The 24,959-nt window shown below is 40.7% G+C and overlaps 1 protein-coding gene across 1 annotated transcript in view; it reads right to left on the reverse strand.

Annotated features, from left to right (window-relative positions):
- Positions 1 to 24,959, reverse strand: part of myo15ab (myosin XVAb) — a 65,099-nt gene that overhangs the window by 8,756 nt on the left and 31,384 nt on the right. Inside the window, exons 40-66 of the mRNA XM_023958435.2 lie at positions 22,666 to 22,745; positions 22,507 to 22,580; positions 18,770 to 18,869; positions 18,592 to 18,660; positions 18,431 to 18,495; positions 17,937 to 18,344; positions 17,442 to 17,520; positions 17,233 to 17,328; positions 16,363 to 16,423; positions 15,996 to 16,089; positions 15,770 to 15,884; positions 12,261 to 12,376; positions 12,061 to 12,120; positions 11,663 to 11,738; positions 11,430 to 11,545; positions 11,226 to 11,344; positions 9,006 to 9,147; positions 8,723 to 8,834; positions 8,564 to 8,638; positions 7,453 to 7,658; positions 7,249 to 7,367; positions 5,202 to 5,271; positions 5,035 to 5,107; positions 4,175 to 4,248; positions 511 to 593; positions 259 to 389; positions 78 to 172 (exon numbers count right to left, since the gene is read on the reverse strand). Of these exons, the coding sequence (XP_023814203.2) occupies positions 78 to 172; positions 259 to 389; positions 511 to 593; positions 4,175 to 4,248; positions 5,035 to 5,107; positions 5,202 to 5,271; positions 7,249 to 7,367; positions 7,453 to 7,658; positions 8,564 to 8,638; positions 8,723 to 8,834; positions 9,006 to 9,147; positions 11,226 to 11,344; positions 11,430 to 11,545; positions 11,663 to 11,738; positions 12,061 to 12,120; positions 12,261 to 12,376; positions 15,770 to 15,884; positions 15,996 to 16,089; positions 16,363 to 16,423; positions 17,233 to 17,328; positions 17,442 to 17,520; positions 17,937 to 18,344; positions 18,431 to 18,495; positions 18,592 to 18,660; positions 18,770 to 18,869; positions 22,507 to 22,580; positions 22,666 to 22,745 (2,908 nt within the window). The remainder of the gene's footprint in view (positions 1 to 77; positions 173 to 258; positions 390 to 510; positions 594 to 4,174; positions 4,249 to 5,034; positions 5,108 to 5,201; positions 5,272 to 7,248; positions 7,368 to 7,452; positions 7,659 to 8,563; positions 8,639 to 8,722; positions 8,835 to 9,005; positions 9,148 to 11,225; positions 11,345 to 11,429; positions 11,546 to 11,662; positions 11,739 to 12,060; positions 12,121 to 12,260; positions 12,377 to 15,769; positions 15,885 to 15,995; positions 16,090 to 16,362; positions 16,424 to 17,232; positions 17,329 to 17,441; positions 17,521 to 17,936; positions 18,345 to 18,430; positions 18,496 to 18,591; positions 18,661 to 18,769; positions 18,870 to 22,506; positions 22,581 to 22,665; positions 22,746 to 24,959) is intronic.

Raw genomic sequence — 24,959 nt, forward strand, 5'->3', positions numbered from 1 at the left:
CTGCGGGTGCTTTGATTTATGTAAAACAGGAAGAGATTTGTTGGACTATTGGGGATAAAGAAGAAGGAGGCACTGACCATCATGGCCTTCAGCTCCATGCTGCTGGGTGGGACAAGGCGACCTCCGTGCTGGAAGGTTTTCTTCAGATTCTGCTCGCATGCTTTTGCAATGCCTGAGACATTTTGAAAAGATACACAGAATCACTCCCAGGCGGCTTTGTGTTTTAAGGAGCTGGGGGGAATTTGCACATGTTTTTACCCTGATACTGTGCACCGGTGCTGCGAGAGGCCTGCTGCAGGTATTTCAGCAGAAAGGGCTTGAGAACCTCGGAGCAGCGATGGAACGCCGTCAGGATGTACAGAAGCCTCCAGCCTCGTTGGCAACTATCGCTGCAGAGCACAGGAGCGCACCGACACGCTCAGGATCACAGACTCAGGGACCAAAAAGGAAATGTGCTGTGGGTGCCAGTTTGTGATATGCGGTTCGTTAGTGTGCGGCCAACCGACTTACGGTTTGGAGCTGGTGTTGGCAGTAAGCTGTTTGAGAAGCTGGCAGTAAGCCTCATCCCTCATCAAGGTGAACTCTCCTATCAGCTGAAGGAAGCACAGACACATGCAGGTATTGTCACTCTACACCCAAGGTAGTCTCTCGAGGCCCTCCTTATCTTCAAATGACAATAAGGAGAATCTTTGCAAAACAAACAACAAAACAACTTTTGACTGAGCTTCTAAGAATTACAACTCAGGCTAAAAATAAAAACCCAGAAGACAGAAGGAAAAGGGCAAGGAAAGGGCAAAAAACGACAAGAAAATGGCTTAATATTTGCTCTTGAATCGTCTTTAATTTTAGCCCCACTGACCCCCCCCCCCCCCCCCCCCATTAAGCAGCTTATTTTCTTCTAGCTGATTCTTATCAAATATGATCCACCTATGCATTTTAATTTGGTTGCACATGTTTGAACAGCTCTTTTTTTCTTTTTGTATGCTTCAAAAGGATGAGCATAACCCAGTCGCCTGTCCTGAGCATGATGAGGATAAAATAGCAAAATATGAGGACTTAAATGAAGGAAAATAACCTTCAGGTTAAAAAAGAGGCTTGTCTTTATCTAACCTTGTCAGACAGAAGTGGATCTCCCTTTAATCACATTTCCTTCTGTCCAATCAAAGGTGATGTATGTGTTACGGCTGTGGCCGTATTTGGTTTTGTTTGCTCTGTCTGTTCTCTGTTTTGTTTATTATTTCTGTCTCAGAGTGGGACCTCTGTGTATTTTTGTGGATCTTTGTGTGTGTATGTCTATGTGTGATTATTTTCAGGTGTGGTGCATGAAGGCGTGGCTCCTATTGGACCCAAGCTGGTGGAGGCAGCCTTCAAAAGCAGCTTGTGGACCTCCAGCCTGTGAGAGGGGAGCTTGGCTGCAACCAGTTGCCACTACAGCAGTGGTTCCCAAACTTTTTCTGCAGGGCCCCCCTTTCTGAAGATTAGAATATTTTTGAGCCCCCCCCACACTGACACAAACATACAAATACTTTGTTTCTAAACTCCACTGCGCCCCCCCCTGCAATACCTCCGTGCCCCCCAGTTTGGGAACCACTGCACTACAGGTTGGCCAGGGGCCTGTTTCAGAAAGGAGGTTCAACCAACTCTGAGGTTAAACTTGAACTCTGAGTTGGTCAATCGAGAGATTAACAACTCTGAGTTTTCTGTTTCAGAGAAGCTGATCGGAGTTAAGTCAATCAATTCTGAGTGGACTGATTCGGAGTTAAGCGTGCGCACCGCTACTATAAGAAGCCATTATCAATGGAGCGCAGATATTACGAGTCACCATGGCAACCGTGGAGAAAAGAGGTCTGCATATTTTTCGCCAGCTGAACTTGACGTGCTGCTGCAGAGTTACAGTGAATATGAGCACATATTCCGGAAAAAAAACAACACCGCTGCATCTGCAAAACAGAGACAGCGTGGGAAAACATAGCTGCTCAAGTTAATGCGTAAGTTTGCATTTAAATCATTGTTATAAAATATTGGCTGTAATAACTTTTTAAATAGCGTAAGGTGTGAAATAGACATGGCGATATTTAGGTGTACTTTTGAAGTGTTATTCTTGGTGTAATTGCATGAAATGCTGCATAGTGTACAGAACCAATCTGGGGGAAAAATGCATTTATTACGTCTGTAATGTTTAGAGGACTTTTTTGTCAACCTTCCCCTCTTGCAAACGTTGGTCAGTTTAATATTAATACATTCAATTGTGTTTTTAAAAGTGAACTTATGTCTACCCTTGTATTGATCAAGTGGTATAGGTTTCTATGGGATTAAGAAAGTAAGCAGTGCTAGCAAATTGTGTTTCCAAAAAGTAATTGCATTACATTAATCTAATTCAATGTCCCTGATTTCATTTTCATGTAGATGCAATCCTGCAGGAATTAAAAGAACATGGCAGCAGCTAATAATGAAGAATAAAAACATAATTCAATCAGGTCAAATTTAAGCATGTCATGGATGTAGGCTTTGTTGACAATATTTGACATATGAAACATCTACATAGCAATACATATCTAATGTTGTTTTCATTGTATATATGTAATTGACTGCAACGAAAAACGGTAACGCTCAAACAAAAACATATGGGGAAATGACAAAAAATCGAGTCTAGGTCTCAAAATCCTTGCACGACGTAAATGTAATTCTCTACGAATTAATGCAGCCTCCTCGTCTATTGGGTCCTCCAAAAAAGGACAAGCCATTCTTGTCACTTGTCTCTGTTTGACGGAAATTTGGGCAATGAAGGTTAAAGCGAAAAATACCGCTTCGTCTTTAAAAAGGGGAGGGGACCGGCAGAAACCTTGAGTTTAGAGAATAAAACCTGCTCCCGACCAGGTTAGGTTCACAGCGTAAGTAACCATGGACACTGACTCCGAGTATAAGTTACCTCTCTTTCAGAAACGGGTTTGACTTACTCTGCTTTCTCTGGTTTAACAAACCTCCCATTCTGAAACGGAAAACCCAGGGTTTCCCTGATTTCAAGGTTAACGCACTCAGAGTTTACACTTAACCTCCTTTCTGAAACAGGCCCCTGGTTGGCCTCCATTTGTTTAGTTTCTCCATTTTTGTTTTGTACTTCACCTGTTTTATGTGTTGTACTTTAGTGTTGTGTTGCAGCATTTTTGAGTGTATTGTGGCTTCTTTGGTTTGGCCAAAACTTGTGAAGTTTGTGCTTTAAGCACATGGTTGTGTTTTTTTAGATGAGAAAAAAAAAACTGTTAACCAAGGAGGGAAACAAGCAAATTACCAAAATTAAACAAAGTTTGTACATATATGTGCCTATATACTGTAAATTAAGGCAGTTTAAGATCAGGCAATACATCCTGGAACTTTAATCAACTAGACTTTTAATAACCAGAAAATCAGCTGTTTGGCAGTATTACTGAGATTAATTTATCATTAAATCATCTACTTTTATTCCTCTTGGTGCTTTTCATATTATTTTAAAAACTGTGCTTATTCTTCTACTCTTCTGTTTCTTAACTATTAAACTTCTAAATGTCAGGTTTATGATGTGATTTTTATTTTCTTTTGTATTTGTATTTTTTAATTGCATTTTTTTTACTTTCTTCTACTCTTGAACTGTTAGGTTTTATTATGTGTGCTACTGACCTCTAGGTCAGATCCCTCTTCAGAAAGAGATCCTGATCTCAAAAGATTGTTATTTTGGTAAATAAAATAGAATAAATTACTATGGAAACAAGACTGCAATAAAAACAAAAAAACTCCTTGATAAATTTCAAAGAATCAGACTTCACACAAATGCTGACACACGGGTATGAAGATATTTAGCATCAGTAAATCCTATTTTTCATCTAAGATGTCAACTTTATTATTTATGAATACTGTAACTAAAAAACCAATAACCTCTTTTTTGAAAAGTGTGTACTAAATAAACATTGGTTCATTTAAGAAATCTGCCACTAACTGTTTTTGTTTAGATTTTTTTTCCTTAATATTGCTAAAAAAAATCCCCAAAACAATGAATAGTCTCTAAGACACACATCTCTTGTTCGGCTGTGTGGTTGTTCTCATGGTCACTACGGGCTTGAAAATCAAGAAAACTGCAACAATCAAAGACAGACGAGGCTCCAGAACACGGCTGAAAGTGAACAACTTGTGAGTGTTTTACCTTAAGAAAAGTGCTGATCACTTCCTGTTCTGTCACACCTCTTAACGGCGAATCCCCCATGAAGCGCATGATGGCTGCACAGATCCCACAAAAGGTCGCACACATTCAGTAATGCCTCAACCAAGTGTTGCAAAAAAAACAACAACTAACATCTGACTTCAGAATCTGGAAAAAGCTCATGTATGTTGATCTGCCATGCATGAGTTAAAATTTTAAAGACCTACTCTGATAAAAAATTGTGTTTTTAACATTGTTTTTGTGGCATTATTTTCTGTTGATGGAGGACACCTTCCTTTATTCAAATCGTGGTGAATCAGGAGCAGAGAATAAAATGCTGTTGAAAAAAAAAGAGCTTATTTTCGACGTAGAAAATAAGCCACAAGCTCTCTGCTTAAACACAGAGCTCTCAGCAACGGGAAGGAGAAGGGAGAGGTTTGCTCTGCGCCAGCAGTTCTCTCCTTAATTCCGAGGTGAATGTCTTATGAAGTACTGCCGCTCTGCAGAAACTTGGAAACCTAGAAAACGACACAGGTTTTTTTTCTTTTTTAATTTTTGTCAAAAACGGCATAATCATAATTAAAGGACCGCTGGGAACGCTTTAACAATAGATCAAAAGATGATTAAAGTGTGTCTTTAAATAACAGAGTAGTTTCCTAGTGTTTTTAATTAAATGGGCATAAGTGAAATGGCTCAGAAGTTAACATTAACCTTCTAAAAAAGTAAAAAATAAAATATGAAAAAACCTCAGAAGGTCTTTGTTCTTAAGGGGATTACATTTCAAGAAGATCAGCGGCAAGAATCTGAGTCAGATAAGATAAGAGTGTAATTAGAGAAGAGAGGAGGTTAAGGTCGCAACTTACACAGAAAGAGATCAGCTGCCACTCTGTTCATGGCGTGATCTGGGAACTCTATGAGGGACTCCACCAGAGGCGTCTGCACAACCCAAAACAGTTTCAACAAAAGTGCGTTAGGATTTAACTTTACTTTGTCTCATTGTTTGGAGAAGATGATGGAAATGACACGTCACCTTGGAGAACTTGATCATTTCTGTGGGCTCCCTGGAGTCTTTGTTCTTACTTTTGCCCTTCAAAGAATCTCTAGAAACAGAGACAGGAACACGGTGCTGCTTTTACATCAAAAAACAAACTCAACTTGTTTGCATAACTCATATTTTTTTAAATTGCAAAATGACTTCATAAAGACAAAAACAAACAGATGTGAACAGAAGTTACACTTTTGAGAACATCTTTACCTTTTACCCCTCATTTCTACACAGCAAGCAACAAAATACATTTTTCTAAAAGTAAAAATTCAAGAATTTTTAAATTCATTTCAGACTGATGCCACACCTTTAAAATGGAAGAACCTTTGGCACAACTATTGCATGGAAAAAAAGAGAAGACTAGACCAGTTCAAAGATATGACTGAGCATGCGTGGGTTCAGAGGTCGAGGCCTAATCGGATGGCGAACATGGCGCCCCTTTCAAAGGTAAAACTACAGGACCACCTGCGGGAATGTGCCTGTGCAACAGCTGTGATGCAAGTACCTCTCATTCAGAACAAGGAAGACGAAGAGAAATGGAGGTTTGGATGAAAAGCATTTGATAGTCTATGACTGAACTTAATTGATTGTATATTGATAAGTTGGGATTTTAACTGGATGAAACTTGTCTGTTTCAATATTAGGCCTACATGACACACTACTTTAAAAACCCACTCGCATAAAAAATATGTTTTTGGTGCTTTTAACTTGTTCTTGAGGCTTTTTTTTAAGGATGTCATATAAAGAAAATTAAGATTAAAATTGTATTTCTGAGTATTTCTTTATTTGAATCGTGAATCAGGAACAGATGTAAAACATACATTTTGAAAAAGCTTTTAGGTGGAACGGAGAAGCTACTATGGGAAGCCACAAGCTCCCTGCTCTGCTCCATTCTGATGCAACCATTTGTAGATGACTAGATCCATGTACATCTTTGTTTTCCTCGTATGTGCTGGCATCTGGCTCAGAACTGTACGGCTGAAGAGTTCCGATATTGCTCTTCATTTTTGTTGCACCAGTAATGTTAGTTTGGGGGTTTGAGGAGCTGTAAGCTGGCAGGAGAAAGTGTAAACAGATGGATGTCGGGAATTGTGGACGGGCTAACTCCCCGCCAAAGGTCCCGCCCACAACTCAGATGCAAATTTCTAATGAACTACTGCCGCTTTGCAGAAACTACTGTATGTCCTCGAAAACTGCACAGGTTTTTGATTTGGGATAAAAGCTTCATAATTACATTTAAAGACCACTGGAAACCCATTTACAATAGATCAAAAAAAGATTGGAGTGGGACTTTAATGTTAGAGATGTATACATCTAGTTGAAGGCCAAGATATGCCATGTGGACTATCTTTGATTTGATTTGTTGTTTTTTTCAATAAAGGCATACGGTATTCTTCTATTTCTTCAACAGGATGCGGCATTGCCGGAAAACAATTATCTGATCCGCTCGCAGAATTAAAAGTCGGTTGGGTTAGTGAGGCATACGGTATGACGCTATAGACACTCACCACAATTATGAATACATCAATCTGATATAAAGTAGTTTATAGTTACATACAATGCCAGAATCCCCCCAGACTGATACAAATGTATAAAAATACTTGAAAGTTGACTGACGGTAAATGTCAGTATTGCTCGCTGACAATGTCGCCGAACAGTTTGTTCTTTACAAGTACATAGATGTTTTTGTGGTGCTATTTCATTGTTTGTGAAGAGGTTCATCTAAATGGACACTGCAATCCTCTTCTGTCCACTCTACATGAAGTCGGCGCTTGTTGTAGCACTTAAAAACACAGCAATGGCCCCAGAACAAGCCTTTGACTTCTGCACATTTTTGGACCTTTTAGGACCTTTGACCTCTCCCAAAATTTAATGCACTGCGGTATCTGTGAACAGGTCTATTCTGCTGACATTAATGCTCATTGTGAAATAAAAAGAACAGGAGTGTTTTGGATTGGCCAATGTACAGGAATAACATAACCGTGGATGTCATGATAAAAAGGACGAGTGTCAGCAGATGTTTGCGTCTCACTCTTTCCCACTGGGCGGCTGTCTGAAAAACTTCTTAGCAAACTCGAGCATGTTGTATTTGCTGTCATGCAGGAGCCTCTCATCCAGATCTGCTTCAGGAAAACCATCCAGGGAAACTTTCTGGAAGGCAGAGTGTGACAGTGTATAAAAACATGACTACGACAAGATGAAAAAGGTGCGAGCAGGTGTATGCTTTCCGGCTGACCTCAATAGTCTGATCAATCTCATGTGCAGCCATGGTGGAGGCCACTGCCACGGCGACAGCTGAAGACACAGCAAACTGCCCCGCTCCATCTCGAGGCTCAGACTTACGGTCCAGCGGCAGCGACAGGAAGTCAGGAGGAGCAACGGGTCGCACGCAGTCAGCTGGGAAAGCACCCGAGCGGCCGAACACAGCGCCAAACTTCCACCCTGAGGCATAGAAAATAACTGGTATTGTTGCAGGCAGTTTTAGAGGAGCTTCATTCCTCATCGGAATCTGCTTTTCCTTTGACAGCAAGCCAGATCTTTATCTGCTCGCTTTTCCTTATCATTACAAGACCTGATTCTGCTCCACCTGCACACTGATAACCCGGCACATGGTGCAGCCACAGATACAGAGCACTGCAGTCATCTGTGCTTTATATCTTATTCTGCTTTATTTTCATAACTCAAAGCTATTTAAAAACGTTTCAGATTTTTGTCCACCTGGTAGTCAGCAATTCTTTGCAGTTCAAACCAAGTTTTTGAGAAATATCATGATTTTGAGTTTCTTGAGTAAATCGTTTTATAATAATGTAAATTATTTTCAAAAAACACAATGCAATGATAAAAATGTAAGTAAGATTTTGCAACAATTACCATCCTCATAATTTATGGATGATTCTTTTATTCTTTTTTTTATGTAGAAAAAAAAAACTCAAAGCAATCTAAAAAAACAAACAAATATATTCCAAGATGCTCGCGCTCTGTCGTTGTCCTGTGGAGCATCTATTTGATGTGACATTTGTGATCCTATTTCATATTTTATATCCTGAAAAAAGAACATGAATCAATACTTTTTAAATTGCCTCGCCGTCTTCCACCTGAAAAATAATTTTCGGATTCAATATCATATTCACGGAGAGCAGCGACTGCTGTCATGTCACTGCCCTATTCTTTCTTGTTTTGAAAATACTATTACCTCCCCAGGGAGGCCAAGCAGACACGGTCCAGGTTGGTAAATATTTCAAAGCTGTCATTTTGAATCACCAGGCTGTTTGCATTGAGTCAAAACTCATGCAAAAACACGACAATTCTGCTACTGATTAAAAGCATTTGAAGGCTTAAAAGCTCACCAAAGTCCTGGGAGTCTCTTTTAAGTTCCTCCAAAAACACGACCTTCTTCCTCACGACACAGCCATAGCTGGAACCTGCAGGAAACAGCAATTGTTTTGAAGCTGGGAGAATGGATTTAGCCGGAGCAGAGCAGGTCTGAGGCTAAAACGGCATCCAACCTTTCTCCAGCCCATCCATAACTTGCAGCCTGATGATGTCCCCCTTATGGAAAACAAGCATGGAGCGGTCATCTGTCACAAAGTTACGCTCTGCAATCACGTAGTTTGAGTCCTAGGAGCGATAAGAAACACATTTACAATTACAGCAATCTTACGCTTGGGAGTTCTTGAGGGAGGTGTTTATCTTTAACTTGATGGTTTAATTCTTGGTATACAAGAAAACTTGCAGTTATTGTCCTGTCTGGAACATGAACTTTGTTAATGTTAACTGTGTGCGATTTGCCTTTTTGATCTCATTGATGAAGGTGTCCACCAGATGCTTGACTTGGGATGCTTTGGCTGAGAAGAGAATCAGCTTTTCATTGATCAGATTGAACTCCAGCATGTTCTCCGAGGGGATGGTCACAAAAAGGATGTCTGCATATCTGAGTAAGGTAGATCGTCCCAGAAAAAAAACAATTAAAATCATGAATTAATTTTAAAATTTGCATAAAGGCCTACTGCAATAAAAACTGTGTTTTTGGTGTTTTTAACATGTTCTTGTGTCATTGTTTTCACGATGGAGGACATGTATAAAGAAAATTCCGCTTAAGATTTTATTTCAGTTCATTTTACTCATACTGTTGTGAATCAGAAGCAGACAAAAACTGTGTTTTAAAAAAGTGTAAAATACGCTCTCTCCTCCATCCATCCTTCCATCTTCCTTCGCTTATCCGGGACTGGGTCGCAGGGGCAGCAGTCTAAGCAGAGGTGCCCAGACTTCCCTCGCTTCGGCCACTTCCTCCAGCTCCTCATGTCCCAGTGGTACATGCCCGGAACTACTCTCCAGGGAGGTGTCCAGGAGGCATCCGGACTAGATGCCCGAGCCACCTCAACTGGCTCCTTTCGATGTGGAGGAGCAGCGGTTCTACTCCGAGCTCTCCGTGGGTGACCGAGCTTCTAAAGGGGTTGGACTCTCTCCCGCAACTCGGGAGAGTTGCGGGAGAGACTGACGATACCTGTCAGCTGCCTCTGGAGTCCCACAAGCCAGCCAGGCCTGGTAGGACTTTTTCTTCAGCTTGATGGCATCCCTTACTTCCGGTGTCCACCACCAGGTTTGGGGGTTACTGCAGCGACAGGCACCAGAGACCTTGCGACCACAGCTCCGAGCAGCAGCAGACAATGGAAGTGGAAAACATAGTCCACTCGGACTCAATGTCCCCAAACTCCCTCTGTACCTGTTCTAAGGTCTACCGGATGTGGGAGTCAAAGACTTCCCTAACGGAGGGCTAAGCCAGACATTTCCAGCAAACCCTCACAGTGCGTTTGGGTCTTCCAAGTCTTCCCTGCCAGTGAATCCAACTCACTACCGGTAGTGATTGGTGGACAGCTCTGCCCCTCTCTTTACCCGAGTGTCTAAGACACAGGACCTGAAACAACTACAAAGTCGATCATTGACCTCCTCCCTAGGGTTTCCTGATGCCAGGTGGATTAAAGGACAACTTTGTGCTCGAACATGGTGTTTGTTATGGACAAACTATGACAAGCACAGAAATCCAATAACAAAACACCACTTGGGTTCAGACCAGGGGGGCCATTCCTACCAATCACGCCCCTCCAGGCGCCACTGTCATTGCCCACATGGGCATTGAAGTCCCCCAGGAGGACAATGGAGTCCAACATTGAGGCACTTTCCTGTACCCCTTCGAGAGACACTAAGAAGGCCGGATACTCCAAACTGCTGTTAGGCCTGTAAGCCGAAACCACAGTCAGAACCTGTCCCCCACCCGTAGGTGGAAGGACATGACCCTCTCATCCACCAAGGTGAACTCCAAAACTTGGCGACTGAGATGGGGGCTCACAAGCAAGCCCACACCAGCCCGCCACGTCTCACCATGAGCAACTCCAGAGTGGTAGAGAGTCCAACCCCTCTCTTAGGACTGAGTTTCAGAGCCCAGGCTATGTGTGGAGGTGAGCCCGACTATATCTAGACTATATAGACTCTATATCTCAACCTCTCGCACAAGCTCAGGCTCCTTCCCTCCTAGAGAGGTGACATTCCATGTCCCAAAAGCCAAGTTCCATGACCGGGGTTTGGGCCGCCGAGGCACCCGCCTTCGACTGTCACCCAAACCACATTGCACCGGCCCTTTTTGAGGTCTCCTACGGGTGGTGGGCCCATGGGAGAGTGGCTCAGCCTAAAGGAGCGACCATTGCAGAGCCTTTCCTATGCTCTGTAATGGTTAAGGGAAAGGTGAGTGGGGTTGCTTTGCGCCAACGGTCCCGCCTACATCTTAGAGGCAAAGTAGAGGCGAAGAAACCACTGATCTGTCCTAGAAAGCTACAGTTTTTTTTAAATTATTTTGGTCAAAAATGGATCAAAAGATGATTGGAATGGGACTTTAAAATTAAACTTCACTTCTTTTCTACAGTAAAGTAATGAAGGTACCACAAATAGAAAACTTACCAGGGCTGGAGAAAAAGAAACAAAAAATGCAAATAAGAAGTTAAAAGCACAACTTACGAGTAGGGTCGCAGGACTCTGAAATAGTCTGGAGCTGCAGTGCTGCTTTTTACTGTCTTCAGCAATTTCATGCCACTGTGGGACACTGACAGCACCTGCACACCCGTTCCTACACTACCCTGCAGTCACACATAGATTCCCATTTACTAGAACTTAAAAAGAAAACATGAAGAAAAAGCAGTGAGAACTCATCATCACCCTCACCGAGGCAGGGAAGAGTCTGGAGAAGTATATTTGCCAGGTTTCCCTGGCGGCTGTCACAACCGTTTTCTTCACATGTTCCTCAACCGGATCCATATTCTGCTGAACTCCATGTTTGGCTGACATTCAACAGAAACAGGCACACAGGTTCATAAATGTCAGAGAGATGAGTTTCAACGCGAGCACACGGTCCTAAAGAAAAAAAAAAGATCATTCAGAAGGAACAGACAGACTACCAAAAAGGGCTTTCATTTTCTGCCTTTCATCCCGGGTGATGCGAACACATGCCTCTGACAGGGTGTCATTTACTATCTGGAGAAGAGAGAGGAGGACAGAGAAGAACTTTTAAATAAATAATTTAGTCCAATCTTCCTGTGATCTTTCTGTTGTATCAGCAAAGATTATTGAGCCCAGAGTGGCAAAAAGAAACGAAAAAGTGTAATAAACTGTACTCTCGAATTTGCCAACTGTGAGACCAAGTATTTAAAATGAGTTTGCAACTTTGCTCAGAGCCATGTTTACAAATATGGGCATCCATTTTTTTAGGGTGCAATTTTGTTTTCTTATATCAGTTGTCATGCAGAGTCCACACAGAGGTGGGAATGATGAATAATAGATGACCAATAATGCATACCTGTTTGAAAATGAGATCAAGCACCAGGGGGTTGTTGAAACTATCTTTGGGATAAAATACCTGTACAGGGGAAAAAAAAAAGCATTTCTCTATTAAATTTGATTTGTGTGTTAAAAGAGGTTGCGGTGGAGTTTGATATTCAACCAGCCAGAATGTCTGATGACCTCCCGTCTGGTTAGTGCCTTAATGCATGCACACACCTCCTTCCTGAGATAAAGCTTCCAGGGAACGTTGGTGTAGGTGTAGTGCTCGTCGTTGGTGCTCCGATGAAGCTGCGTCTGGATGGTCTCCATCTCCACCGGCAGCTCTCGAGAAACTGCATCAAACAAGGAGTTACCCCGAATTAGAAACAAGGCATCTCTGTGCTGCTGTCATGCTTCTGTAACTTCAGCCTCCTCTGAGTGTTGATAGAGCCAGAGCATGTTAAGTCATCAGTGGGGATGAAACGGGCTGTTGACTCCTCATTTTCTTGGTTAGCTTAAACCAGAGAGTTTTAGCTGGATGGTGAGCTTGTGTGCTGTAATGATGTGGGTGCTTGATCACGTCCAAAAGACTATTTGTGCAAAAACTGGTTCTTAAGAAAGTAAAAAGACCCTTGTTTTCTGTCTGGCAAGAAAAATAATTTTATCAATAAAGTTTTTTTTTTAAAGCAAAATAACCTTGCTTGAGAAAACATGTCTTAGTAACAATTTTTTCTGAAAATATTAATTGGCAGATTTTGTTGCTTTTTTTAAGAAAATCTGCCAATGGGGTAATAATTTTTGACTAATTTCTAAGGACCCCGTCTTTGCAGTGCAGTAAAAAATAACAAAACATAGCACATTTTATCAACACAGGCAATGAGGGAAATAAATAAAAATGATAGTGCAGATCAATGCAGGATAAGTGGCATATGATGGATGGAGATTGGGATTAAATGAGCAGGAAAACAAGTTTAATGAATATAACCTTTCAAAAGATTGATTAACATTGTATTTAAGTGGCATTTGAAGGCAAAGTGAAACAATAAATCTCAACAAATAATGCAAAACAAATGGATTTAAAAAGACATCCCCTTTTTTTTACTATATGCGGTCAGGACCATAAATATTTGGACAGAGACACATTCTTTCTAATTTTGTTTCTGTACTTTACCACAGTGAATTTTAAATAAAATAACTCAGATGCCATTGAACTGCAGACTTTCAGATTTAATTCCATGGGTTGAACAAAAAGATTGCATAAAAATGTGAAAAACGAAAGCATTTTTTAAACACAATCCCTTCAAAGCGGACATGTGAAGAAAAGGTATAATTTTGGATCGTGTGTAAATTAAAACTGTAGTCTGTAACACTTCAAATGGGTTTTTAAAGAAAACAAAAGAAAATGCACAACGGCAGAATTCTGCACTGCTGCAATAAAATTGTTTTTGCTACTTTGAAAAAAATAGGCCCTGCAGGACTGACCCAAAGCACTGAAGCAGAAATCACAGCTGTTGTGCTCATAGTTGTTTCAGAAAAGGAAGCAAACAAAGTCAGGGAGATTTTATGGAAAATTGTGAATCCAGCATGCTGGAAGTTGGTTTAAAGACCCACTCTGATTATCCTTTGAGATATTCTAAAAGTGTTCCCTTAAGATTACGCCATTTTTAGCAAAAGTAAAGTTATTTTTCTAGGATATACATATATATACACTGTATTACCAAAAGTATTGGCTCAGCCACCAAAACGATCAAAATAAGGGGTCCTAATCACTTGGCCTGGCCACAGGTGTGTTAAATCAAGCACTTGGGGATGCAGACTGTTTTTTACAAACATTTGTGAAAGAGCTCAGTGAATTACATACTGTCATAGGATGCCACCTGTGCAGCAAATCCAGTCCTGAAATGTCCTCGCTCTTAAATATTCCACATCCAACTGTCAGCTCAATCGTTACAAAATGGAAGAGTTTGGGAACAACAGTAACTCAGCCATGAAGAGGTAGGCTACGTAAACTGATGGAGAGCGGTCAGCGGATGCTGAAGCACATGGTGCAAAGAGGTCACTGACTTTCTGCACAGTCAAATGCTACAGAGCTCCAAACTTCATGTGACCTTCAGGTTAGCCCAAGTACAGTACGCAGAGAGCTTAATGGAATGAGTTTCCATCCCAGAGCAGCTGCATCCAAGCCACACATCAAAAAAGTGCAATGCAAAGCGTCAGATGCAGTGGTGTAAAGCAGCACGCCACCACTGGACTCTGGAGCAGTGGAGACACGTTCTCTGGAGTGATGAATCACGCTATTTCATCTGGCAATCTGATGAACGAGTCTTGGTTTGGAGGTTGCTAACAGAACGTTACATTTGGGACTGCATTGTGCAGAGTGTGGAATTTTGTGGAGGAGGAATTATGGTGTGGGGTTGTTTTTCAGGACTTGGCCCTTTAGTTCCAGTGAAAAAAACTCTGAATGCTTCAGGATAACAAAACCTTTTGGACTGTTCCATGCTCCCAAACTTGTAGGAACAGTTTGGAGCAGACCCTTCCTTTTCCAACATGACTGCACCAGTGCACAAAGCAAGGTCCATAAAGACATGGATGACAGAGTCTGGTGTGGATGAACTTGACTGACCTGCACAGAGTCCTGACCTGAACCCAATTGAACACCTTTGGGGTAATTTAAAGTGGAGACTGAGAGCCAGGCCTTCTCGATCAACATCAGTGTGTGACCTCACCAATGTGCTTTTGGAAGGTTAAAAATTGGAATGGTTAAAAATTCCAATAAACACACTCCTCAACCTTGTGGACAGCCTTCCCAGAAGAGTTGAAGCTGCAATAGCTGCAAAAGGTTGTCCGGCATCATACTGAACTCAATGAGTTAGGAATCGGATAGCACTTCAGCTCACATGTGAGTTAAGGCAGGTGAGCCAAAACTTTTGGTGGTATAGTGTAGTTTCTGCAGAGCAGCAAGAGCTCATTAGAGTTTCAACTGTTTGTTTACACGCTCTCCAACTAGTTTACAGCCTCTCACAACCCCAACAACAATGGTGAACAATATTGGAGTTTTCTAGCACAGTTTTAAGCCAAAAGCCAGCTCAGATGAGGAAAATCAAGACATACATGGATTTGTCTGCAAGTGGATGCATCAGAGTGGAGCAGAGCAGGGGGCTTGTGGCTCACCCAGCGTACTTTCTAAGCTGTTTTTATAGGAGCATTTTTCCATCTGCTACGGATTCACGACGATTTGAATAAAGAAATACTCAGAAAAGCAATTTTAAGTTTAATTTTCTTAATATATGTCCTCCATCATTAGAAAAATGCCACAAGAACACACTAAAAACACCAAAAACACAATTTTCATCATAGTGGGTCTTTGAGATGAATGGACAAGTGAAGATCTGAAACACCAAGACTTCAGTTTTAGTTTTGAGTGGCACAGATGGTAACTAATCCAGCATGACCGGTGAATCTGGTCTTAGTCTGGTCTCGCTGTCTTAATGACGTTAACATGTACATTTAAATCAGGCTTCCTGTGAAACCACCTGAACATCTAAAACATAAAACCTGAGGGGCATGACTTCAAACCAATGCTGAAATTTAAAAACATAAAACAGTCATAAAAATAAATATTAAATGTCTTGTTTTAGACTAAACTAAAAAGGCCTTTTGTGTGGTGCATAATGTTGCAAGCAAACAAAAGTGTTTGCAGCTTTGCCTGTGACATGCTGTTGGGACCGGTTAGCGCTGGGGAGTACCTGGGGGAGGTTTGGGCAGAGGACGATAAGGCGCTTTTGTTTTTGCGCTCCTAGGTTTGAAGCCTGCATCCTTCACAGCAGAGGCAGACGGGGATGGGGCAATGGGACGTTTCGGCTGAAAAAAAAAGAAAAAAATTTTTGGACGTCAATAATCATAACAAATGCTTTCCCACTGCTGTGAGTTTGGCAAACAGTATTTTAGGAGATTACGTTTTTAGATGTGTACCTGTGGAGCTGGAGGGTTGTCCATCTGGGGTTTGAGAATCTGCAAAGCTTCGTCGCGAGGCGTTTGTTTCTTTTGAAACTTCCCCTCTGGTCTCCTAAACACATCCATAACAAGCCAGCCTCAAGCCCTGCAGCTTTCTAAACTCAGCTTTTAGCTATGTTGAAAACCGAGCACACTGCAAGTGTTCGCTCTGTGTAAACACAAGGCTTTACACAAAAACTGAAGGTTTGTTTTAGCTTTGATTGGACTGCAGATTGAATCAATATCACAAACAAAAATGAAGAATAAAGTAAGCTTGGAACAAAAGCAAATATTTGCAGAGCTGTCAAGCCTAACTGTCAGTTTGAGTGTGTGCTTATGAACTGACCTCTTTCCGAGGGGTACTGGGTCTGGAGGCGGTGGAGGGGAGTTATACCTATTGATGATTTCTTTTAACAAAAAGAAGTATGTTAACTTTGGGCACACAAAGACAAATAAAACCTATTTCATTCTTCTTGTTTTTCAGAAAACGTGGAACAAACAAGCAAATAAATGTGTTTTTCTACAGGACAGGTCTGCATGTTTCTTACTGACCATAACCCAGTGAGAGCCACAAAGTCAGTTTAGAAAAATAATATTTATTCATGTTTTTGTGGCTGTTAGGCCAATTATTTATAATATGTACCTTTTAAATATTTACGGCAACTGAACTATGACAGCCTTATATTTTTCTGTATTTAACTATTTTAATTTCTTTTACTTTTCACAGCAGCACACACAAGTTCCTTTCAAAATAAAATACATCGTGTGTCACACAAGATCCTCTTGCTGCAGCAAATTTGAATATATTTTTCACTTCGTCCTAACTTTAACTTTAAAGTATATGTCTGAAAAAGATCATTTCACCAATATCAAATTTACCTAAATTAAAAATATAAGAAATCCAAGTCCAACATGCTTTTTTTTAATCATTGTAACTTTAGCGCATAATTTTTCTCCTAGTATTGAATAATTAAATATGACAACATTATTGTAAAAATCTTTAAAAAATGTAAATGCAATTAAATAATTTAACAACTTTGGTTTGGTTCTGAACTACATACTATTGTGCAACAGAAGATAAGGATGTGTGCTTTAAACTATTAATTAACCTCTTTCTAAAGCCTTTACCCTCATTTTGTCCAGTTTTCTGATTTTAAAAAATGCCACAAAGGAGGGATGAAAGAGCTTTAGGTTGCAGACCCCTGCAATAGTTCACCTTTGATATCATGACTGGGGATGATGTAGTCTGAAGACTTAGGCGAGTATTTCACCATTTCTCCAGCAGGGGGCAGAGGAGGCATCACTTCAGGGCCTTAAAACACAGGCACGTAATGAAATATCCAATATGTCATTCCCTGCGGTATCTCAGATATGAGTTTTGGGTGAGTGCACTGAATGAACTTTGTGTTTGTCACACGCCCGTACCAAATTTCCTGGCTGGTTCCTTGTTTACAGACGCACCTGAAGCCTTTCTCTGAGGGGAGCTGTGTTTACCTGGCTGAGCCTGAAAAACACAGACAGACACAACAAAGGGTTTGTATCAGAATTTAGCAGACATTCATTAGAAATGTGTTTGACTTTGTGGAAGTTCGGTCAGGGGAAACCGCGGTTTGGGTAACAGATAGAGATGTTTTTTTTTCTTCTTGATTCTTTGCAATGATAATTATTTTAAGTGTATTTTAAAGTCTTGCTTTGAAATTCTTGCTGTGAAGGTGAAATGTTTCAACCGGCATCACAATTTTTCTTTGCCTTTTACTTTCTATGTTGGAAGGCTTCATTTTTTTCAGACACAAAAACATTTTTCTTCTAAAACGATAAATTTTGAGAGTTTTTGATTTGAACAGTTTATTCCCTTGGGTAAATGCATTTTTTAAAGCTTTTTAAAACTTTTCTGTATAAATCAGAGAAAAGGTTACTGACTGGTGCAGCGGGGGCAACTCTGCGCTGCATGGCCTCAGCTCTGTCAGCCTTGGTGAAGTCAGCCTGGTGGGCGCGGGGTTGATGTCGGGCCTGAAGCTCAGCTTGTGGGCCAGCAGGAGGCGGAGCTCGAGGCTGTGACAGAGCTTGCTCCTGCTGCGCAGTAGGAGGGTAAAGGCTGGGATGCATGTCTGCCACAGCATAAGGAGTTGGAGTAAAGTTAGCATAGGGACTCGGTGGGATGTTTGCATATGGGCTTGGAGGTATGGCAGCATATGGGCTGGCAGGGGCGTAGGGGCTTGGTGGGTGACGTTGCCGAGGACTCATGGGAGGGCTAGTGATGGGGGAGGTCGGGGGGCTCGACACCGGGCTGCCGACCATTGCCATGGCCTGCATGCTCATCTGCTGGGCCTGAGACACAAGTTAATGGATCATCGCCTCAAATGACAACATTAGTGACGCAAATGAATCAACCCAGGCCCAAGCTGAGACGTTACCATGATGATGGCCTGCTGGTTCACAATTGCCTGCTGCTCCTGAGTCAAAACAGCCTGCTGGGCATCTGGAGGACAAACACATCAAACATGATTGAGCGAAGGGAAATTATGTTTGATTGCTAAGTGTCCCCCCAACATTTTTTATCACACTTGATACAAACCAGATGTTACAGGGGCCACTGCAGCAACAGGAGGCGACATCACGCCTCCCACAGGAAGGACTCTCACAGCTGTTAACACACAAACACATCTGATTCATGTCAGATTCAAAGTGTGGCTATGTAATAACAGCAGGACAGGGAGCCAAGCACATCTGAATACAGTGTCTTTGTGACTGACCTCCAGGTGGAAGTGGGGGGCCAGATTGCTGTTGCCACTTCCCTCCCACTCCCCCAGCTCCCTTCATCCTGCTGGATAGTCCCGCAGCTGATTCTATTTCCTGTGAGAGAGGAAGACTCCATCATATATTCAAAGGATTTATATCATATACAGTGGCTGAAGGAAACACGTAGTTGATCCCTTGCTGGTTTTGTTGGTTTGCACACCTAAAAAGAAAGTGACAGTATTTCATCCTAATGGTAGGTTCATTTGAACAGTGAGAGATAGAAAATCACAATGCAGCAAACTCTCTCCAGATGTTCAGTGAGGATCAATGAATGATCCAATGTTGACCTAAATGACTAATAATGATAGATAGAATCCACCCTTTATGTAATCAAGTCTCCGTATAAATGCACCTTCTCTGTGATATTCTCAGAGGGCCGTTGAAAGCGCAGAGAGCATCATGAAGAACAAGGAACACACCAGGCAGGTCCCAGATAGCGTTGTGTAGAAGTTTAAAGCTGGATTTGGATACAAAAAGATTTTCCAATCTTTAAACATCCCAAGGAGCACTGTGCAAGCAATAATATTGAAATGGAAGGCGTATTAGACCACTGCAAATCTACAAAGACCCGGCCATTCATCTAAACTGTCAACTCAAACAAGGAGAAGACTGATCAGAGATGCAGCCAAGAGGCCCATTATCACTCTGAATGAACTGCAGAGATCTACCGCTGAGGTGGGAGAGTCTGTCCATAGGACAACAGTCAGTGGTATACTGCACAAATCTGGCCTTCATGAAAGAGTGGCAAGAAGAAAGCCATTTCTTAAATATATCCATAAAAAGTGTTGTTTAAAGTTTGTCACAAGCCACCTGGGAGTGGTTTTGCCACGGGGGTGGAAAAATCATGCGTTGGCGCTGTTTTTCAGCAAAAGGACCAGGACGACTGATTCATGTAAAAGAAAAAATGAATGGGGCTATGTATCGCCAGATTTTGAGTGAAAACCTCCTTCCGTCAGCAAGGGCATTGAAGATGAAATGTGGCTGGGTCTTTCAGCATGACAACCATCCCAAACATACTGCCCAGGTAATGAAGGAGTGGTTAAGTAAGGAGCATTTCAAGGTCCTGGAGTGGCCTAGCCAGTCTCCAGATCTCAACCTCATAAAATCTTTGGAGGGACTTAAAAGTCTGTGTTGCCCAGAGACAGCTCCAAAACATCCCTGCTCTAGAGGAGATCTGCATGGAGGAATGGGCCAAAATACCAGCAACAGTTTGTGAAAACCTTGTGAAGACTTACAGAAAACATTTGACTGCTTTCATTGCCAACAAAGGGTATGTAAAAAAGTATTGAGTTGAAATTTTGTTATTGACCAAATCCTTATTTTCCACCATAATTTACAAATAAAATCTTTAATAATCAGACAATGTGATATTCTGGATTTTTCTGTCTGTCTGTCTGCCTGCCTGTCTGTCTGTCTGTCTAAAGGACAAGGCTGAATTGTCGATTAACTGCTGTTTGAATTATGAGAAATGACCCCAGACAGGCAATGCATTATTTAAAACAAGTACATTATTCAAACAACAAATTTTATTCCAGTAAAGATGTGTTTTTTTCTGAGAAATCTGTACATATGTGAACTCAGATGTGTTTTTAAAGACACTCCCCCGTCCACCCCCTTTTTGTGAACCTTTAATCAGAAGTCAGCCACTGACCCATACATTCTACAGACTCTATGCTTGCTGGCCGTGTCTCATTAAATAGTAAGCTCTTCATTTGCCGGAGTGTCAGTTCCTGGTAAGCAGATCCCTCCTGCCTCTGTGGGAAATCACAGTGGCGATCCGGTGGCTGCAACAATTACGCTAACTACGTAACGCAATAGGTTGCTGGGCAGGAGAGGTCTGTAGAACACACTGGATACATGCTAATGCCTGTCAGCCACATCCGATAGCATGGCTGACTTTAACCACATTACTGTTCCAGCTGGAGACAGATGCTTCTGACATGGCCAAAGTTCACCGCCTCGCTGGTCAGACTGAACAGAGAACATTTAATCATCAAATAATTGATGTAATCTTTTATGGGAGAAAAAAAAATGTTTGGAATAAAATAATTTTTCATCAATAAATGTGTCTCCATTGTCAAGTTCAGGGGTCTGCAACCTAAGGCTTTGGAACCACATGCGGCTTTTACCCCTCTATAGTGGCTCTCTGGCTGAAGAAGAATAAAATTCTAGTACATTTTTAAAGTCATGATTACTATATTAGCATTGATTTATTTCAGATTAGTAAGTTTATACATTTATGACTGAGGTGACCCTAAGAGCGTGATGAACCACGTAAAGGTTTTCCCACCCCTGCTGACAACAAGAAGCTTCATTTGCTCTACGCTTCCTTCAGAGTCCACAGATTTCAAATACTTGGTAAAAAATCTGGTCTTTTCTGATTTCTCAGTTTACTTTATGAGTTTAAGGAACATATTATCTTATCCTGCACAACAATGGTTAGTAGCTAACCAGAGGAGAGGTTCTAATTATCTGCATTTGTAAATTCTTTACATACTTTTTCTACTGGATCATAAACCAATAAATTCATGTTTATGTTCAGGTTTACAGCAGTATTAAGTAGGAAAAAGGATGACGGCTAACCAAAGCAGACTTAAGCCTTGGGTCTACTTTATTCCTTATGTCCTATGCTGTAAATGGTGTACACTTATATAATATTTTACTACCTTCCTAGAAGGCCTAAACCTAAAACCACCAGTAGCAATGCAGGATTCAGTGTCTTGCCCAAGGACACTTTGACAAATGGAAGAGCAGGGCAGGAACCAAACCTACAATCTTCTGATCATTGGTTGACTGCTCTACCTCTGCACCATAGCCACCCCACGAAAAAAATATTGCCATTTTTGCCTTGTGTTGTTTAAAACCTTTTCGCATTAGCTGCTCTGGGATGATCCTGTTTGGCACAGGAAGTCTTTTATTTTGATAGTACATTATGCAAGCTTCTGTCAAAAGAAAAAAAAACAATTTCACATTTTGAGTTGATTTTACTTTATATTTCTGTTTTTATTCATGCAAATAAAATCACAATTCATATTTATTATAAAAATAAACAATGTAATGAATGCAAAGCAGTATTGTATTTTCCTTCAGGGTAAAATAAGACTTTTTGGCTCTTATTGGTCAGTAAAAAAAACAGGGCCAATTGGCTCTTTTACTGTTAAAGGTTGCAGACCCCTGCTCTAGTTTATTGTAAGATTCTGATCCATACGCAGAAACAAATGAAGTGTGCTTTAATGGACAGGTTTATGCAACCAAGCCCTAATTACAGTTTTTTTTCCTCTCATCTCAGAGTGTCCTTAAGTGCTCACTTTAAGCTACTCTAAATAGTATATTCAAAAGTGGAGCAAGTGGAATTCCATTTGAGAGCTTCTCCTCACAACCTGGATGTGACCTACATGAACGGGGGAGGCTGTCTGGAGTCCTGTTTCCAGTTTTGGGTTTAGACAGGCAAACACACTGAGCTCTGAATTATGTGTAATGATTGTATCTGGTGTTTGTGTCAAAAAAAAAAAATCCCATAAAATATTTACCAATACTTCATAATTGTGACAGGTATTGAGTGGGCTCGCTTCATTCTAACTCTGAGACAGAAAGGTTCGATCGAGCTCCACTATGACTGACAGTCCAGCTGATGGAGGAGTCTCCACACATGTGGTCAAATGTGTCACAACGAGTGAATTATGCAACTTACTCCAGCTCCGTCAGACAGAACGGGGTCGAACAGGCTGTCAAGATAATGATCCATCCCTCTCTGAGGCTGAAAGTCTGGGGGAGGAAGTGCAGAGGACTTTGCTGTCTGCTCTGATCACAGTCAGTGGGTGCTCTCACATGATTTTACTTAATAATGTACCTGGGCTGAGTCCTTCAGAGCCAGGTACGACTGAAGATATGATGTCATCATTTGTGTCAAAGCCACCACCCAACAGGCTTCTGTGAAACAAAGTTTATGCGCGTTAATGGCAGTAGAAAAAAACAAAATAGCAAAAGCACATGCAGTACTGCAATTCCTTTGAACTGTTCGATTCCCACTATTGTCCATCAAGCGGAGAGAAGCTTTACAACACCGGCACTTTTCACCTGCTTTTCATGACACCTCTCATTCTGCATGATGTCAATTACCCACCGCAGCTGAAAACATCATTTTGAGAGTGGCGAGGACCCATTCAGATAGATTGCAGGTCAATCAGTGGAGCTGTGATCTGACCGACAATACTTTTGATACAGTGTTAATGTAAAAAAAAATAAAGCTTTTATTGGTGTAGCTCATAAAATGAGGATTTCCATGCATGTTTTTTATGTTTTTCAGTAACATTTCAGTTATTTCTCATTCACAGCCCAGAATGCCTTTTTTGCAGTATTTTTTGTCTGAACAGATGTTTCAATCATCTGCTTTTATATCAAATCAGATCAAAACACTCTGATTTATATGATTTATTTATGGATATTTTCATTGTGTTGTTTGTCTTCCCTATTTCTAACCCTTTTTAGAATTTCCCAATCGTTTCTATCAGTCTGTAGCTGCAATAATGCAAATTCCCTTTAGTGGAGAAAAAAAAAGGATTATTGTATTCTTTGACAAAAGAAACCACAGTTTATTGTACTGAAAGCCATTGTGTTCCTTTCAAACGGAGGCTTATAAGATAGTGTGACGGGTTTTTCTATTTTACAGGAGAAGAAAGAGGAAAATAAAAATGGCGCTACACAAATGTGGCCATTCATTTGAATTTTTCCACTTATCTTTTGTGAGAACATTGGACGACTCTTCCTTTTAAAAATTTGTTTTGAAAGAACTGAAGTCTAAATGCAGGAGTGAAAATGTTTTTATTAATGTTTTTTCTCTCTTTGCTGAGAAAAAAATGTTAATACTTGCGACCATCTGATGCCGTTTCAGCTATTTAAGTATTTCAAGAAAACGTTTTTGTTATTTTCACTTGCTTTTATCAATTTTCGCTTTGTCCAACTCTAAAGAGACTTTTGAAAAGCCAAAGTCGGTTTTCTTCCTTTTAGATATAATGTCTAAAGCAGGGGTCTGCGACCTAAGGCTCTGGAGCTAGATGTAGCTTTTTTACCCTCCCATTTTGGCTCTGTGGTTAAAGAAAAATAAAATGTTTTCAATTTTAAAAAGTTACTGTAAAGTAAAAAGTAACTAAATAAAAAAGTAAAGTAAACTAAGTCAAATTTGATTTTACTCACTCAAAAACAGTTGAAGGAAAGTACGTATCACAAAATGCTTTGACAGCTTTTTGTCCACCGAGTATCACAGAAAATCAATTGGCGGTCAGTAAGCACAACAGGAATAAAGGCGGATTTTATGTTTTTGAACAGAGTAAAGGATTTTACGTGCATCATGAATTGAAAAATACAGTCAGGTTCACTTTTTTTTAATCTCTGATTTAATTTTGATTTGTTAGATTTACACATTTCTCATTTTGCTTAAGATTTGATCCCTGCTGGCATTGCACCATGTACTACTACATTTGCAATAAGATGATCCAATGTGACACAGGGTGTCTTTTATTTTGAAAGGAAGTCACATAAACTTTAGGAAAAAGTTATAAACTATTTCATATTTTGAAAAAAGGCTATTTTCTCTTTATGCTTATAATGTCTATTTACCAAAAACAAAAGTTCCTTTATATTTACAATAGTACTAAAAAAACACAAAAAAACCCACACATCAGTCTCTCTAAAGAGTGAAATAAAACTTTCTGGCTCCTACTGGGTTGTGGTCAGTGAGAAATCGACTCGTAAGTGTTGAAGGTTGCAGACCCCTAGTCTAAGGAAAGACATGGATTTATTTTAACTCAGTTTAGAAAACTTGATTCTAAATGCAAGCAAGAGGGACAGTTTTGACACAGTTCCCAAACTAAATTGCGCGCTTAACTTGGAAAAACAAAAAGGGATCAGTCTAGAAGTATTTTGGGGCAAAGAAGAGCGTAACAAAAAAACTGGTTGGCAGAGTATTGATGGAGAACAGGACCTTAGTTGAGAGTGAAATCTGATATTATGGTTTTCAAACGTGTAAAAGTAAAAATCTGATATTCTAAAAACTGAAACCCCAAAGAAAACCACTTACATTCTCACAGGAAGTTAATGAGAAAATGAACACACAGCCATTGCCTTGTAGTGTAATCTCATCTGTGT

Source organism: Oryzias latipes, chromosome 1 (genome assembly GCF_053564925.1).
Source record: "Oryzias latipes strain Hd-rR chromosome 1, Olatipes_Hd-rR_3.1".
In the NCBI taxonomy this organism is placed as follows: Eukaryota; Metazoa; Chordata; class Actinopteri; order Beloniformes; family Adrianichthyidae; genus Oryzias; species Oryzias latipes.